At 48.1% G+C, this 13,673-nt stretch overlaps 5 protein-coding genes and 1 pseudogene across 6 annotated transcripts; 4 read left to right on the top strand and 2 right to left on the bottom strand.

Annotated features, from left to right (window-relative positions):
* Positions 1–1,542: 1,542 nt before the first annotated feature.
* LOC112341787 lies at positions 1,543–2,723 on the top strand (annotated as a pseudogene).
* A 179-nt stretch (positions 2,724–2,902) lies between these two features.
* Positions 2,903–12,192, bottom strand: LOC9639322 (26S proteasome regulatory subunit 6B homolog). Its single transcript, XM_002988632.2, has 7 exons — positions 11,837–12,192; positions 11,660–11,750; positions 3,988–4,362; positions 3,613–3,843; positions 3,386–3,544; positions 3,094–3,330; positions 2,903–3,037 (listed from the first exon to the last, which is right to left on the bottom strand). Exons 1-7 carry the CDS (start codon positions 12,190–12,192, stop codon positions 2,903–2,905), a joined length of 1,584 nt encoding a protein of 527 aa, XP_002988678.2.
* On the top strand, positions 5,536–6,725 carry LOC9639321 (thiamine pyrophosphokinase 3). Of its 2 annotated transcripts, XM_024662578.1 has the most exons (7): positions 5,536–5,662; positions 5,721–5,814; positions 5,867–5,939; positions 5,996–6,097; positions 6,182–6,428; positions 6,478–6,605; positions 6,681–6,725. In XM_024662578.1, exons 1-6 carry the CDS (start codon positions 5,542–5,544, stop codon positions 6,603–6,605), a joined length of 765 nt encoding a protein of 254 aa, XP_024518346.1. In that variant the 5' UTR covers positions 5,536–5,541; the 3' UTR covers positions 6,681–6,725. The 2 variants fall into 2 exon arrangements, with proteins under 2 accessions (XP_024518346.1, XP_002988750.1); XM_002988704.2 differs by having other exon boundaries at positions 6,478–6,717.
* On the top strand, positions 6,615–8,474 carry LOC9639004 (shewanella-like protein phosphatase 1). The gene is made up of 9 exons (XM_002988703.2): positions 6,615–6,973; positions 7,038–7,138; positions 7,228–7,341; positions 7,433–7,648; positions 7,702–7,837; positions 7,889–8,046; positions 8,103–8,191; positions 8,257–8,326; positions 8,389–8,474. The coding sequence occupies exons 1-9, from the start codon at positions 6,631–6,633 to the stop codon at positions 8,449–8,451; spliced, it is 1,290 nt and encodes a 429-aa protein (XP_002988749.2). The 5' UTR covers positions 6,615–6,630; the 3' UTR covers positions 8,452–8,474.
* Positions 8,481–9,495, bottom strand: LOC9639320 (deoxyhypusine hydroxylase-B). Its single transcript, XM_002988631.2, has 2 exons — positions 9,002–9,495; positions 8,481–8,943 (listed from the first exon to the last, which is right to left on the bottom strand). Exons 1-2 carry the CDS (start codon positions 9,486–9,488, stop codon positions 8,495–8,497), a joined length of 936 nt encoding a protein of 311 aa, XP_002988677.1. The 5' UTR covers positions 9,489–9,495; the 3' UTR covers positions 8,481–8,494.
* On the top strand, positions 9,546–11,274 carry LOC9639003 (GPCR-type G protein COLD1; the record flags this gene model as incomplete). The annotated part of the gene is made up of 3 exons (XM_002988702.2): positions 9,546–11,025; positions 11,091–11,146; positions 11,212–11,274. A coding segment is annotated over one exon (1,407 nt), but the record flags the coding sequence as incomplete, so codon positions are not given.
* Positions 12,193–13,673: the final 1,481 nt, after the last annotated feature.

Here is a 13,673-nt window from a genome sequence, read left to right as displayed (position 1 = left end):
CAAATTCTCACGTCGGCTGCATTTGAACAGAAATGGAATATTCAAATGCAATTTTAACCGGCCTATATAATACCTATTTCACATTTGTGTAAATTTCTGTTAAAGGCAATATTTTAGTCACTTCGCATTTTACAAAGGCTTGTGTCTGTTTCAGCGACCTCCACCGCATGAAAGAGAGGCTGCTGCTTACTCAGTTGATCAGAAGCTGCAGCAGAGACAGGAATTTGGCAAGAGCAAAGCGGGTTCATGCCCAGATTGATTAGGGTCCTTACAGGGAGGATGTGTTCGTGGCGAATTTTGACATGTATGCCGCTGTGGAAGCTTGGAAGAGGCAGAGCAGATATTCAGAGGGATCAGGCAGTCGAACTTTTACTTGCAGAATGTCATTCTTCAGGGGTATAACCAGATTGGGCAGCCCGTGGTGTTGTCTAATTATTGTTGCTGTACGGCACAATGCCATGCGGTAACATATCCTCAGGCTTACATGTGCAAGTCTTGGGCTTACATCAGCATATAGAACAATGGTTCATTTTGGCTAGTTGGTATCATGTGATAAATGTCATGGTTGAATAATAAGAATTGTTACACTTTTTTTTATAAAAGGTGAGGACATTTAAATTAAGAAGTGTGTGAATTGAAAATTGTTCATATGTTGTTTATTTTAGTGAGTGATTAATACTTACAAATAAATAACAGTTGTTGAAATTTTTTAAGTTTAAGGTTTAGGGGTTTATGAGTAACAAAGAAGGATTCATATGGTGTGAGATCCACAACAAAATGAAATATTAACAGGTATGTATTGTTCATAGCTGCACTTAGAAAGGGCAATGCTTTTGTAGAGTTTAAATGTTTTGTTGAGTCATATAATATTTCTTAAAACTTAGTGTGTTGAATGGATTTGACAAATGAATCTATTAATTTATATTTTTGCATTTCTTTTATGTATGTTTTTATGTGTTTATGAATGACATTAATTTTATGCTATTTGTGTGAGCTTATGTTATGCTGACTATTTTTTACACATTATTAATGTTTAAAAATCAATATTAATATGTTTATTATTTACATAAAATTTTGATAAATATTAGTTGGGTCACCAACAACAAATATTAACTTTATGGTATGCTTATGGTGAGTGTCATTACATGAAAGTTTTGTTTTCAGTTGCATTGAGACAACCATCATAGAAGTGTGAGCATTTGCTCATTACTTCCTGTTGCAGAGACACAAGAACAACAAAAACGAAAAAAAAATGACAACTAATGATTAATATATTTCACAACAATATTGATTAAAGCATTACAAGGAAGTAAGATTAACATTCTTGTAAAGCCCCCGATCCGTCGATTTCCCGTGGACAGTTGGAGATGGAGCTGGAGAAACGAACGCTGGCCGCCGTGGAGGCTCCAGGAGTATGACATCGCTGCGAAGAGGATGGGAAGAGCCGAGCAATCGAATGCGATTCGCAAGAGAAAGCCCGCGGGTAGTCCGTACCATTGTACGGCATCATCTTCCCAATGTACGAGGTCTTCGGCTATTTTGAAATGGAGCATTGCATGGGAGAGCTTCTCAGTGGATGCGGCGCCCATAGCTCCGACTGCTCCTACGTGCTTGTGATCCTCAACTATCGCCTGCCATCGCTGGCGGCATTGCTGTGGCACAGAGGTTTGATCCAAATCTTTCGCGGATGGCGCGTCGCATTGTTTTCCCTTGTTCCTTGCAGCTAGGTTGCGAATGTGCGCCGATGGAGGAGCTAATCGGCTCTACAACGAGCTGGCGTTGCTTCTGGAACAGGAGGAATCGATCGTGCGAGAGGTAAGAAATTGTTAGAGGTAAAATGAATCGAATGAGATTTTCCCTTGTGTAGGTTCATACCGGATGCGATCATTGGGGATTTGGACTCCATTCTCCCGGAAGTGAGGCAGTTCTACGAATCAGGAGTCTGGTTTCGTTCGTTTGATTTCTGGAAAGTTTGTTTCTCCTCAGGGCACTGCTGTTCTAGACAAATCTCACGACCAAGACACGATAGATCTTCACAAGTGGATCTCTTTCGTCGCCGAGAAATCCAATGTAAGAACTGTTTAGCCGTTTTTCTTCGTTGTTTGGCTTCTTCTTTACTATCGCGTGTGTGTTCTTCGTAACAGATGAAGATCTTGGTGGTGGGAGCGTTGGGTGGAAGATTTGACCACGAGATGGGAAACATCAACGTACTCTTTTCCTTCAGGAGCTTCCGGATCATGGTCTATTTTCTTCCTAGAGACGTTCTTCACACCATCCACGTCTCGCCCGAACTTGAAGGGCCAAATCCTCTCGGCAAGACTCAAATTCGTAAAGTACTTCCACCATTCCTCTCGATAAAATCACTGTTTCCTCGCTTACTTTCACTTTCACTATCACTTTCTTTTGTTCTCACAGTGATTTCAAAGCAAGCATTAGGGGATCATTCTCGCTCCGTCAAGGCAAGCCTTCGTGGCGCTCGATTTTGGTGTTAGCTACCATGCCAGAGCTTCTTCGCGCTCCGTTTTAAAGGATTAACTTTGACATCATTTAGCATGTCATGTTGAATCTTTTGTCACTTCGTGCAGCAACAAAAACCATCGTGGATAAATGGGTATGCTTTGAAAGTTTGATTAAAGCTTTCCCTTTCTGCACTGTTCCAGAAAGCACGCGTTACGAGGAATTACGACTCGCCTGTGAAGCAAGTTAGCACTGGGGAAAGCTGAGAACTTGCAAGCCGAGAGATTCAGTGTGGAGGGACGTGGTCTCATAAGATCTGTGTGAGTAAAGGCCTCTTCGCCTGTAACTCTGGAGACCTGCGAAGGCAAGTTAAGGAACTCGAAGCCCAAGAGAGCTGCTTTCTCTGTAAAGATAAAGTGGTTTCAAATAATTTGATCAACCTCAGTTACTGGTAAAAGGTCATCTCCTTGCTGGATTTCTTCACGTTGGCTTTATACCCTTTCTCGAAGTCCTTGGCAAGAACTATGTATCGGTTCCTACGCACTACTTGCATCCCAGCTTCCTGACAAACTGCTGATATCTGGAAAGCACAAGTTCGTGGGTTTTTTCTTGTCAAAAGTCCTAATGAGCGCTTACTTCGGCAGCCGTGATCTTGTCTGGCCTCGAAATGAAGTCCTCGAAATCAACTTCATCGCTGAGGTTCATCTTGGACGTGCAAACCTGGAAAATGAGTCGCTTCTCTCGCCGATCTGGATAGGGGAACTCGATCTTCCTGTCGAGTCTTCCAGGCCTCAGTAGAGCGGGGTCCAAAGTATCAGCACGGTTTGTAGCCATGATAACCTTCACGTTGAGACATTGATCGAATCCATCCAACTGCAGGAGAACGCTTTGAGCAAAGGTTTTTAGAAAATGGAAAGGAAAGAAAAACCTGGGTAAGAAGCTCCATTAAAATTCTCTGCACTTCCCTGTCTGCGCCAGTTTGAGAATCAAAGCGAGCAGTGGCGATGGCATCTACTTCATCTATAAAGATGATCGCTGGCGCATTTTCTTTGGCAAGCTTGAAAACATCGCGCATCATCCGTGGACCCTGCACAACGTTTCGACACGAAAGTTCTCCTGTTGAGAGCTTACGAAAAATGAGCAGAAAGAACTTACCTCTCCAAGGTACTTTTGCACGAACTCTGATGCCACAACCCGGATGAAAGCAGCGGAGGTGTGATGTGCCACAGCCTTGACGAGCATGGTTTTTCCAGTTCCCGGAGCACCATACAACAAAACTCCTTTGGGTGGATCAACTCCGAGCTGCCTGTAGAGCTCGGGGTGCGTCAGCGGAAGCTCCACAGCTTCTCGAATCTCTTGCTTCTGTAACTCTAAGCCCCCAATTTCCTGCAAAACCAAAGAAAAGTTTTACCAAATCTGGTAAAGTTTCTAGAAAAGAAAAATGATAAGCTTGAATGGAAGAAAACTAGATCAAAGGTGGTGTAAAGTTTGTCTACAAAAGAGAAGGAAACAAAAGAAGGAACTTCGTACCGCATACGTGACCTCAGGTCTGAGAGAATCCGTGAGAATCGACACCGAAGAGTCCACCTCCAATGGAAGAACATCCACGAGAGCCAACGAGTGCCTGTTTAGACCAACCGAGCTCCCCGGCTTGAGAAGCTCTCTGTTCACAGTGCTCTGGATCCTAACATACCGCGGCGTATGCTCCCACAAGACAATCGCGTGGTCCCCGTCGATCACCTCCACCAAGTGGCCTATGCATAGCGGCATGGATCGAAGCCTCGCTGCCTCTTCCATCGCGAAAAGGATCTGGCGGCGCGTGAATCTCATCTCCGTCTCGGTGCACTCTAATCGGATGTCGTGGTACCTGATTTCGTCCTCCAAGGCCTTGAGCCGGAGATAGACCTCGCCATCGCCGGAGCTAGTCATCATATCGACGAGGGCCATGAAATATAAACCCTAAGAAAGCTCGTTTGAATAGATTGCCGCCCTTATACTTTTGTGAGAGAGAGCTAGCTATGGCGGGCGGATCGAAATCGCAGAGCCGCAAGAAGAAGGTGCGATCCGGCGATGCGTCGTCTTACTCACTGGCGCCACTTCCTGGCACTCCCATTGGCGAGGTATCTCAGCTGGATTTGAGAATGCCATGGCCGATCTCTCCCAAATCTCTGGAGTTCTCCTCCGACGGCTCGAAATCCCGGTGCTCCAGCGTCGACAGTGGCTGCTCCTCCAGCCAGCGATCAGGTACCGGCACGATTTTCAAGCGATCTTCCCTGACGCTCATCGAGAATGATCTCTATAGGTTCCTCCTAGCGTCGCGGCATTTGCTGCTCCAACCGGCAACCAGGTATCGAAATCCCAGCTTCGCAAGAAGAGGGTGCGATCCGGCAATCCGTCGTCTTCCTCATTGCCTCTGCATCCAGGCACTCCGATTCACGAGGTATCTTTGTCATATTTCGAGAATGCCATGGCCGATCTCTCCCAAATCTGTAGAGTTCTCCTCCGACGGCTCGAAATCCTGGTGCTCCAGCGTCGACAGTGGCTGCTGCTCCAGCCAGCGATCAGGTATCGGCACGATTTTCAACCGATCTTCCATGGCGCTCATCGAGAAAGATCTCTATATCTGCTGCTCCAACCGGCAATCAGGTATTGCTAAGATTTTTCTCGAAATTTCTCCTCCTCGACCATGGATTTCTCTTCTGGTTCATCGTAGGTGCCGGCGTCGATCGATATCGTCGACCAGGTACCATCGCAACCCGGAAAGCTCTTCTCGTGACTCCATTCTCTAGGTATCTCGACTGGCCATTGCCCGTGAGGCTGCGATTTCCCGCGGAGAGATTCGCCAGTTGGAGATGGAGCTGGAGAAACGAACGCTGGCCGCCGTGGGGAGGCTCCAGGAGTATGACATCGCTGCGAAGAGGATGGGAAGAGCCGAGCAATCGGATGCGATTCGCAAGAGACTTCGGGAGAAAGTCCAAGCCCGCGAGAGTGGGCTAGTTCCGTACCACTGTACGACACGATCCTCTGTTTTAAGGTTCTTCCCGATGTACGGTATGACCTGTCTAGGTCTTCGTCTATTTTAAAATGGAGCATTGCATGGGAGAGCTTCTCAGTGGATGCGGCGCCCATAGTTCCGACTGCTCCTACGTGCTTGTGATCCTCAACTATCGCCTGCCATCGCTGGCGGCATTGCTGTGGCAGAGAGGTTTGATCCAAATCTTTCGCGGATGGCGCGTCGCATTGTTTTCCCTTTTTCCTTGCAGCTAGGTTGCGAATGTGCGCCGATGGAGGAGCTAATCGGCTCTACAACGAGCTTCCGTTGCTGCTGGGACAGGAGGAATCGATCGTGAGAGAAAGGTGAGATGAATCGATTCGAGAGATGGATGAGATGAGATTCTCCCTTGTGTAGGTTCATACCGGATGCGATCATTGGGGATTTGGACTCCATTCTCCCGGAAGTGAGGCAGTTCTACGAATCAAGAGTATGTGGTTTCGCTCGTTTATCTCTGGAAAGTTTGTTTCATATTTTTCTTCTCAGGGTACTGCTGTTCTAGACAAATCTCACGATCAAGACACGGTAGATCTTCACAAGTGCATCTCTTTCGTCGCCGAGACCACCACAAATCCAGCAAGTATCAATGTAAGAACTGTTCTAGCCGTTTTTCTTCGTTGTTTTCTTTGTTTAGCTTCTTCTTTACTGCCGCGTGTGTGTTCTTCGTAACAGATGAAGATTTTGGTGGTGGGAGCGTTGGGTGGAAGATTTGATCACGAGATGGGAAACATCAACGTACTCTTTTCTTTCAGGAGCTTCCGGATCATACTTTTCAACGATGAGAGTTTGGTCTTTCTGCTTCCCAGAGACGTTCTTCACACCATCCACGTCTCGCCCGAGCACGAAGGTCCGAATTGCGGGATCATTCCTCTCGGCAGACCCTGCACAGCCACAACCACGGGACTCAAATGGAACTTGAGTAAAATACTTCCACCATTCTTCTCACTCTCTCTAACCTTGTTTTCCAGATCAAACTTCCATGGAATTTGGAGGCCTGGTTAGCACTTCCAACATGTTCGCGTCGGATAAAGTCACTGTTTCCTCGGACAGTGATCTTCTCTGGACCAGCAGCATCAAACCGCGGAGTGGAACTTGAGTAAGAACTTAGAAATTTCGTTCCTATGCTAATTCTATCGTTTACTGTCACCGAGTTTCACATTGTTTCTTTCAGTGATTTCTCACTTTTCTTAAAGGCAAGCATTAGGGTATCATTCTCTCTCTCCGTCATGGCAATGCAGGCCAGCCTCTGTGCTCCAAGGTTCGTGGCGCTCGATTTTGGTGTTTGTAGCTACCATGCCAGAGCTTCTTCGACGCTCCACTTTAAATCAAGCTGGGGGCTGCTAGCAGCAATCGGCCTCAGCAAAAACACCAGATTCATCGCTGCTAGTGCTCGCCAAGGAATTCACACGGATGGCAAGGAACCTCCGACTATGATTTCGGCACCCGAGAGACGCATTGTCGCTGGTAAGCCGAAAAAATCTATGTTTTGTCCCAGATAACTTCTTTTCTTCCCTTTCGTTCTGTGCAGTTGGAGATTTGCACGGAGATTTACGTCAGACCAAGAGAGCATTGAGAGTGGCTGGAGTTTTATCCGACGATGAACAAGATAATTGGACTGGAGGCACCACTGTTAAGTCACGCTATCTTCTCTCTGAATTGTCCGGTTTGTTTGTGCAGTTGAGTTCGTTACTGATTGATATTCACGAGAATTGTCGCAGGTTCTTGTCCAAGTTGGAGATGTCCTCGACCGTGGTCCTGATGAAATCGCCATACTGTCACTCCTGTGGCATCTAACCGAGCAAGCTCGTTCCAAGGGTGGGGCTGTCTTTCAGGTTTTGTTTTTGCAATACTACGATAGCTAGCTCTTTCGCTCTTTTTATTTTGTATCTTTGCATTACGGAACTTTGTAGTTTTGATATGCAGGTACATGGAAATCACGAGACAATGAACGTGAGCCATGAATTCAACGACACACCTGATTGTGGATTCGAGGACTCGCAGCATTTTGTGGACTACTGTAACGAGCGACACGACGGCCACTGGCATACGGCATTTGTGCAGTGGAGACTAGAATGGCCAGAGTGGAAGAAGAGCAGATTCGAGTCCTCAACCTGGTTACCATTTTGGAACGTTTTCAAGGTAAAGCTATGCTCAAGGTCGTCGAATCTTACTTTTGGAGAATTGCAAAGCAGGTGAGGAAGAAGATGGATGCGAGAGTTTTGCTTTTCAGTCCGGGGGGTCCGTTAGCACTGGAGTTGTCGAGGCATGGCGTGGTTCTGAAAATCAACGACTGGCTCTTTGCTCATGGTGGCCTTCTACCTCACCACGGTATGCTCGTATAAAGTCGATCTTCAAGTAATGACTGGCAGTGTTATGCAGTTGCTTACGGCCTGGAGAAAATGAACAGCGAAGTGAGTAACTGGATGAAGGGTGGAGCTTACAATGGGAAGCAACCATTCATAGCAACCAAAGGTTTCGACTCCATTGTATGGAGCAGATTGTATTCCAGGAAAACCAAAGAGATACCACAACCCAAGGTGAGCATGGAATTCGTTCACCATTATCCCTCATTTTTTTCTCTGTTCGTGTTCAGGCTTGTGCAGTGCTTCAACAAACTTTGGATGCTGCCAAGGCAAAAGGGCTGGTTATTGGACACACTCCACAGGTTGAAGGAGCCAACAGGTAAAATACTTGCCTTGCCTCGCATTTTAGATCTAAAAATCAGTTTTTTCCTTCTTTTTTTACAGTGAGTGTGATGGCAAGGTGTGGCGAATTGACGTGGGAATGTCTCGGGGTGTTCTAAACGCAACACCTCAAGTAAGAAACGAAGATATCAGTTCCTCGCAATCTTTTCTTGCTGACAAAAGCCATCGTTTCAGGTGATAGAGATTGTTGGAGACGAGGTGAAAGTTCTCTCCTGTCAAAAAGATGATTCACACTGAAAAGAAAAACCAAATTCGATCGAGCCAAGTTTTAGAACGAAAGCTACTCCGAGCCAACTTTGATTTCCTGGAAAAGGTACTCGAATGGTTTCCCCTGCTGCTCAAACTCAAGCATGCTTAGAGCAACCTCGCAGCTTTGATGAACTATAGGCTCCGGATCATCCAAGAACTTCGTGAGGAGCTCCACACAGTTTGGATCGGCTATGGAGCCCAGCGCCTCCGCGGCCTCGTGTCTCACCATGGGATGCTCGCCGGGATCACCCAAAGTTCTCTCCAAAATCTCCACTGTGGCCATGTCTTGGAGCTGGCCAAGAACATACGCTACCTCGTGCTTGAGCAAGGCGCTCTTGGATGTTTCTAGCGCCGCGGCGATGGCGTCGGTGGATTCTCTATCTCCGCGGTTGCGTAGAGCAAACAACGCAGCGTACCTCTCGTGCATTGGAAGAGAATCGTCGAGAAGAAGCTGGCGGAGCTGGGAAGTGCTTGAATCTCCTGGAACAAAGGTTTTCATGGTGAATTCCAGGAGAAAGGAGGAAGAAAGAATGCTTGCCTGATGCTGGTAGCATTGGATCCACGGACAAGAACTTTGGTACTCGATCTTCGTTCGTGGGATTGGAATTGGAAGAACTTATCTCGATTCTGTGGAGAGCAAGCTCGCAAGTCTCCCGGACCTCCCGCGCTGGATCGCTCCGCCATACGCTCCTCAAGAGATCCACGCAGCTGGGATCGCCGATCGCTCCCATCGCCTCGGCGGCCTCATGGCGGACGATCGGGTGCGCGCCGTCGACATCGCAGAGGATTTCGCGTAGTGCGGCGATGGAGACTGGATCTTGCATCTGACCTAGAGCGAATGCGGCCTCGTGAGCCAGGAGATTGGAGGGATCGCGCATTGCGGCGATGAGCGCTGATCGAGATGCATCGCCGTGGTGATTCCTGATGGCGAACAGCACCCGGAAGCGCTCGGAGATCGGCTGCTTGGGATCCAGGAGACGATCGAGGAGGAATCCCACGTCTTTCACGGCGGCCACTCCCACCATCGCCAAAATCTAAGAACCCTAAATTTCTTTTTCTAAAGAACCCTAAAAGAAATATTTCTAGGTTTCGCGATGAATGCGTGGGAGGGCCTGGCGATGGCGGCATCGCTGGCCCTGCTGGGATGGTCCGGGATCTGGTTTCTCAATCGCAAGCTCTACCGGGAATATGAGGAGCGCCGCGCGCTCGTCCAGATCCTGTTTGGTGCCGTGTTCGCGCTCTCTTGCAATCTCTTGCAGCTCGTCCTCTTCGAGATCGTCCCGCTGCTCTCGCCCCAGGCGCGATGGCTCAACTGGAAGCTGGATCTCTACTGCATTGTCGCGCTCCTGGTATTCGTGCTGCCCTACTACCACTGCTATCTCGTCTTTCGCAACAAGGGATCCAGGCGGGAGAGGGCTGCCATAGCCGCATTGTGCTTCTTGCTTGGATTCCTCTACGCGTTCTGGCGGATGGGCGTCCACTTCCCAATGCCATCGCCGGACAAGGGATTCTTCACGGTTGCACAGATGGTGAGCCGGGTGGGAGTGATCGGGGTCTCGGTCATGGCTGTTCTAGCCGGATTTGGAGCTGTGGATCTCCCCTACAGCTATCTCTCGCTCTTCATCCGCGACATCCAGGACAGCGATATCGCGTCTCTAGAGCGACAGCTCATGCAAGCGCTGGAGATGGGGATCGCCAAGAAGAAGAAGAGGATTCTCCTGGCTCAATCGGAGATGAGGAGATCGCTGCTCAAGGGCGAGGCCAAATCGACGAGCTTTTTCAGCCGGCTTGTGAGGACGGTGGTGAGATCCGTGAGCGAGGACGAGCAGATCCACAACTTGGAGGTGGAGATCAATGGATTGGAGGAGCTCTCCAGGCAGCTCTTTCTCGACATTTTCGAGCTGAGGAAGGCCAAGCAAGCCGCGATCTACTCGAGAACTTGGAGGGGCCACGTCAAGAACATTTGGGGATACGCTCTCTCGCTCTACTGCGTCTACAAGATGCTACGCTCGCTCCAAAGCATCGTCCTCCGCGACACGGGCAGCGTGGATCCGGCCACAAACGCCATCGCCATCTTTCTCCGGATCTTCCACATCAACTTCAACGTAGCTCTCTGGTCGCAGTACGTCTCCCTCGCGTTCGTGGGGATGATGATCGCCATGTCGCTGCGTGGATTCCTCCAGAGCTTGATGAAGTTCTTCTCGATCGCCAGCAGCGGCGGCGCCAGGAACTCCTCCAGCAACGTCCTCGTCTTGTTCCTGTCCGAGATCATGGGGATGTACTTCGTCTCGTCGATTCTTCTCATCCGGAAGAGCCTGGCCAGCGAGTACAGATCGATCATCACCGACGCGCTTGGTGGCGACATCCAGTTCAACTTCTACCATCGCTGGTTTGATGCCATCTTCGTCGTCAGCGCGCTCCTCTCGATCCTCCTCTTCGCCGTGCAGTACACTTCCAAGCAGGCCGACGACAAGCACCCAGTCGATTGAGCGCCCTCCGAGAAAAAAATTCGGTTTTTACGCTGCTCGAGCGTGTTTCCACCAGATCGATCGAGTAACTCAGGTTGTTCCTCGTTTTTTCCTTGCTCGACCACTGATCTAGCTCTGTGTTTTTCTTGATCTGTATAGGAGTTTTGCAAAATTTGATGGTCTGGCCACGAAGGTTTCTTCGTGTTTGTTCAAAGGTTTGCATTTTAAGTAGTTTCTTTCTCTAATGTGTTTTTCTTTTTCCTTTTCTTTTATTTCTCAGGCTCACAAAGTGAAATGTCATTCGTTCCTCACAAAATGAACGTAAGTCCTTTTTCATGATTCATTCCTAGAGATCGATTTCTGTGTTTTTTTTTTCTTAAAATCTTCGTCTTTTTAGTCATGGCACTGCAAGCGTAGGAACGAACGCAATGGCTATGTCGCTTACTCCCTCCATCAAAACACTTGCCTGGGCAAACACACCCCAGTACGATTGAATAAGTTGGTCGCTCCTCAAGGTGATACTCAATACTTTCATCGAACATCTTTTCACGCACAATACAAACCTGTGTTGGAGCTCTTCCGATACAAACTTGGGTGTAAGCCTCCATCCCGTAAAGAATAGCTCCCTCTCCTTTGTGCGAGAAGGACGAGCTTTCCAATCCTTCGACTTGGAATGATAATCCATGACGAACTCCTCAAATACTACAGCCACATGGTAATGCCCCGACCTCTTGACTATCATCAGGTATCTGCACGGCTCCTCCTTGACATCGATCCGGGGAAGAACTCTCCACGCATTCGTGAGTGGATTTCCAACAGCTAAAGTCATGGCCTCGCCGCCAGCCTCGTCCAGATCCTCCAGCCTCCCACACACGAGCCCCAGCGAGCACGCCACGAAAGCAAACCTGTGTCCCGCTGGACCGACGGAGAAGGAGCCATGATCAAGCTCCCTGCCATGGTCTTTGAGGATAGCGTCCAGTGAAGTATACCAGAGCAAGCGCTGGCCAACTTGTAGCACAACCCATGGCTCTGGCTCTGGATCTGGATCTTTGGCAGTTTTGCGAGCCACAAGCTCCTGCGAGTGTGCAAGGCGATGCCATCGCTTGCAGACGCGCCCGGCTTTAAGGATTATAGCTGCTGGGTCGAGGCGAGACAGTATGTCGAGCACCAGATCATCGGCCAGAGCATCAAACACTCCCATGCTCTTGAAACAGCAGACTCGTTGCCTCTTGCTGCTCGCTCTTCCTCTTGTTCCAAGCATCTCTTCATTCACTCCAAGCAGTCAAGGCTGGATGCGATCCTTTCAACTATACCACAGTTCGCAGAGGAAAAACCTTTTCTCTGTTTGGATACTCTTTTGGTAGAGGACCAGTCCGCTCATTCCAAGAGAGGTCAGATTTTTCAACCTGGATACTTCCAGACTTCCAGATTGAGACCAGAAAAATCGAGCATTATAACGTGACCAGTAACATTACTGGAGGTCACTCCTTCCCAAGACACACAGAGATTGTGAGAATTTTCCATTGTCCAGCCAGATAGAGCGGTGTGATTCGATAAACCTCCTTTAAACGCAAGCAAAGCCTGGAGCTCATACATTTCCCATGCCTGTATACAACTTCCTAGCTTCTCTTGACACAACTGATGCTCTTCTTCTCGCTTCTCTTTCCCACTGTTGCTCTATAAGGACAAGGTTTAGCTTGACGTAAGGAATCTATTATACAACGTACCGTAAACAATACTTGTGCATTAGATGTAAGAGAAAGTCAGTGAACTTCGGGACAGGATATATAGTGTCACCGCTACATGGAGCCAGAACCATAGCAACATACAAACTTTCAACGCCTAGAAGAAAAAGAAACAAGGACGTAATGAAACTACCCCTATAGTGAATAACTAGTATAATGTTACCTGCAGACTCGAAGAAGTTCGCACGCATTGGAGACCCTTGTCCTCCACACCTGCACCATGCAATCCTTTGAAAGAGTCACAAGTAACCACAACATAGAATGCCAGGAAGAGCTGATATTGAGACGTGAGTACTGCCAAGTTTAATGAACATTAGCATCCAGAAGCAAACAGCTAGACTTGTACTTACATCCCAATCATACTGGTTGTGTTGGGACTTAGACGCCCCATGCTATTAGTGTGCCGCCAAATCCTAATGTCATGCAAACGCTCCTGCTTCAACTAGTTTTATTGACATATCAACTGCAAAAATGGTTCGGTTACGTAATGAAAGACATAGAAGGAACATACTTTGCAAGATATACTGCACGGAGAAAGACTATATGTGATATGCCCAAATAAGGCAAAGACGTAGGTACCAGAAGAGGACTTCTTGGATGGCAAGCAAGGCCATGGCTTTTTCAGATCTGATGCTAGAGAGCTTACAGCCCGTAAGAGCATCAAACTCTGCAAGAAAATTCACCAACATCAGCTCACATTCTTAGTAAAATTTCCGGATCACGCGGAGAATTTAGCTCGGAAATCTCACCACTGTTGCCCGACCGCAGCCGCCATTGCCCCATGTTGGATTTAGAGCCAGCGGGACTGGATTGCACAGTCAGGCCGAAAATCCGTGGTCAGCCCACAAATCTGTGCTCTTCCAATTTGCCAGGCTAGCAGTAGAAAAGGAAAGGGATGAATGGAGTGGCTTTGACTGCTGAGAGCCAGCAGACTGCAGAAGTCTCCTGCGAGAAAATCTAAACGAACAGCAAAGCCGCAAGAAGAGACCCAGGATTT

The sequence above is a fragment of the Selaginella moellendorffii genome, unplaced genomic scaffold (assembly GCF_000143415.4).
Source record: "Selaginella moellendorffii unplaced genomic scaffold, v1.0 SELMOscaffold_90, whole genome shotgun sequence".
NCBI classification, from domain to species: domain Eukaryota; kingdom Viridiplantae; phylum Streptophyta; class Lycopodiopsida; order Selaginellales; family Selaginellaceae; genus Selaginella; species Selaginella moellendorffii.
This window is presented reverse-complemented; position numbering and strand designations above follow the sequence as displayed.

Excerpts from the sequence above, each read along its gene's own strand:
- LOC9639321 (XM_024662578.1), top strand. The coding sequence starts at position 5,542 with ATGGAGCATTGCATGGGAGAGCTTCTCAGTGGATGCGGCGCCCATAGT. Across the intron at positions 5,663-5,720 it reads GGCATTGCTGTGGCAGAGAG|CTAGGTTGCGAATGTGCGCC; the intron begins GTTTGATCCAAA and ends TTTTCCTTGCAG. Across the intron at positions 5,940-5,995 it reads GGCAGTTCTACGAATCAAGA|GGTACTGCTGTTCTAGACAA; the intron begins GTATGTGGTTTC and ends TTTTCTTCTCAG.
- LOC9639004 (XM_002988703.2), top strand. The coding sequence starts at position 6,631 with ATGCTAATTCTATCGTTTACTGTCACCGAGTTTCACATTGTTTCTTTC. Across the intron at positions 6,974-7,037 it reads CGAGAGACGCATTGTCGCTG|TTGGAGATTTGCACGGAGAT; the intron begins GTAAGCCGAAAA and ends CGTTCTGTGCAG. Across the intron at positions 7,649-7,701 it reads CATTTTGGAACGTTTTCAAG|GTGAGGAAGAAGATGGATGC; the intron begins GTAAAGCTATGC and ends ATTGCAAAGCAG.
- LOC9639320 (XM_002988631.2), bottom strand. The coding sequence starts at position 9,488 with ATGGTGGGAGTGGCCGCCGTGAAAGACGTGGGATTCCTCCTCGATCGT. Across the intron at positions 8,944-9,001 it reads TCCAATGCTACCAGCATCAG|GAGATTCAAGCACTTCCCAG; the intron begins GCAAGCATTCTT and ends CCTTTGTTCCAG.
- LOC9639322 (XM_002988632.2), bottom strand. The coding sequence starts at position 12,192 with ATGCTTGGAACAAGAGGAAGAGCGAGCAGCAAGAGGCAACGAGTCTGC. Across the intron at positions 4,363-11,659 it reads TACCTGATGATAGTCAAGAG|GTCTATCTCCGGCTCAAGGC; the intron begins GTCGGGGCATTA and ends GGCGATGGCGAG. Across the intron at positions 3,038-3,093 it reads ACAAGATCACGGCTGCCGAA|ATATCAGCAGTTTGTCAGGA; the intron begins GTAAGCGCTCAT and ends TGTGCTTTCCAG.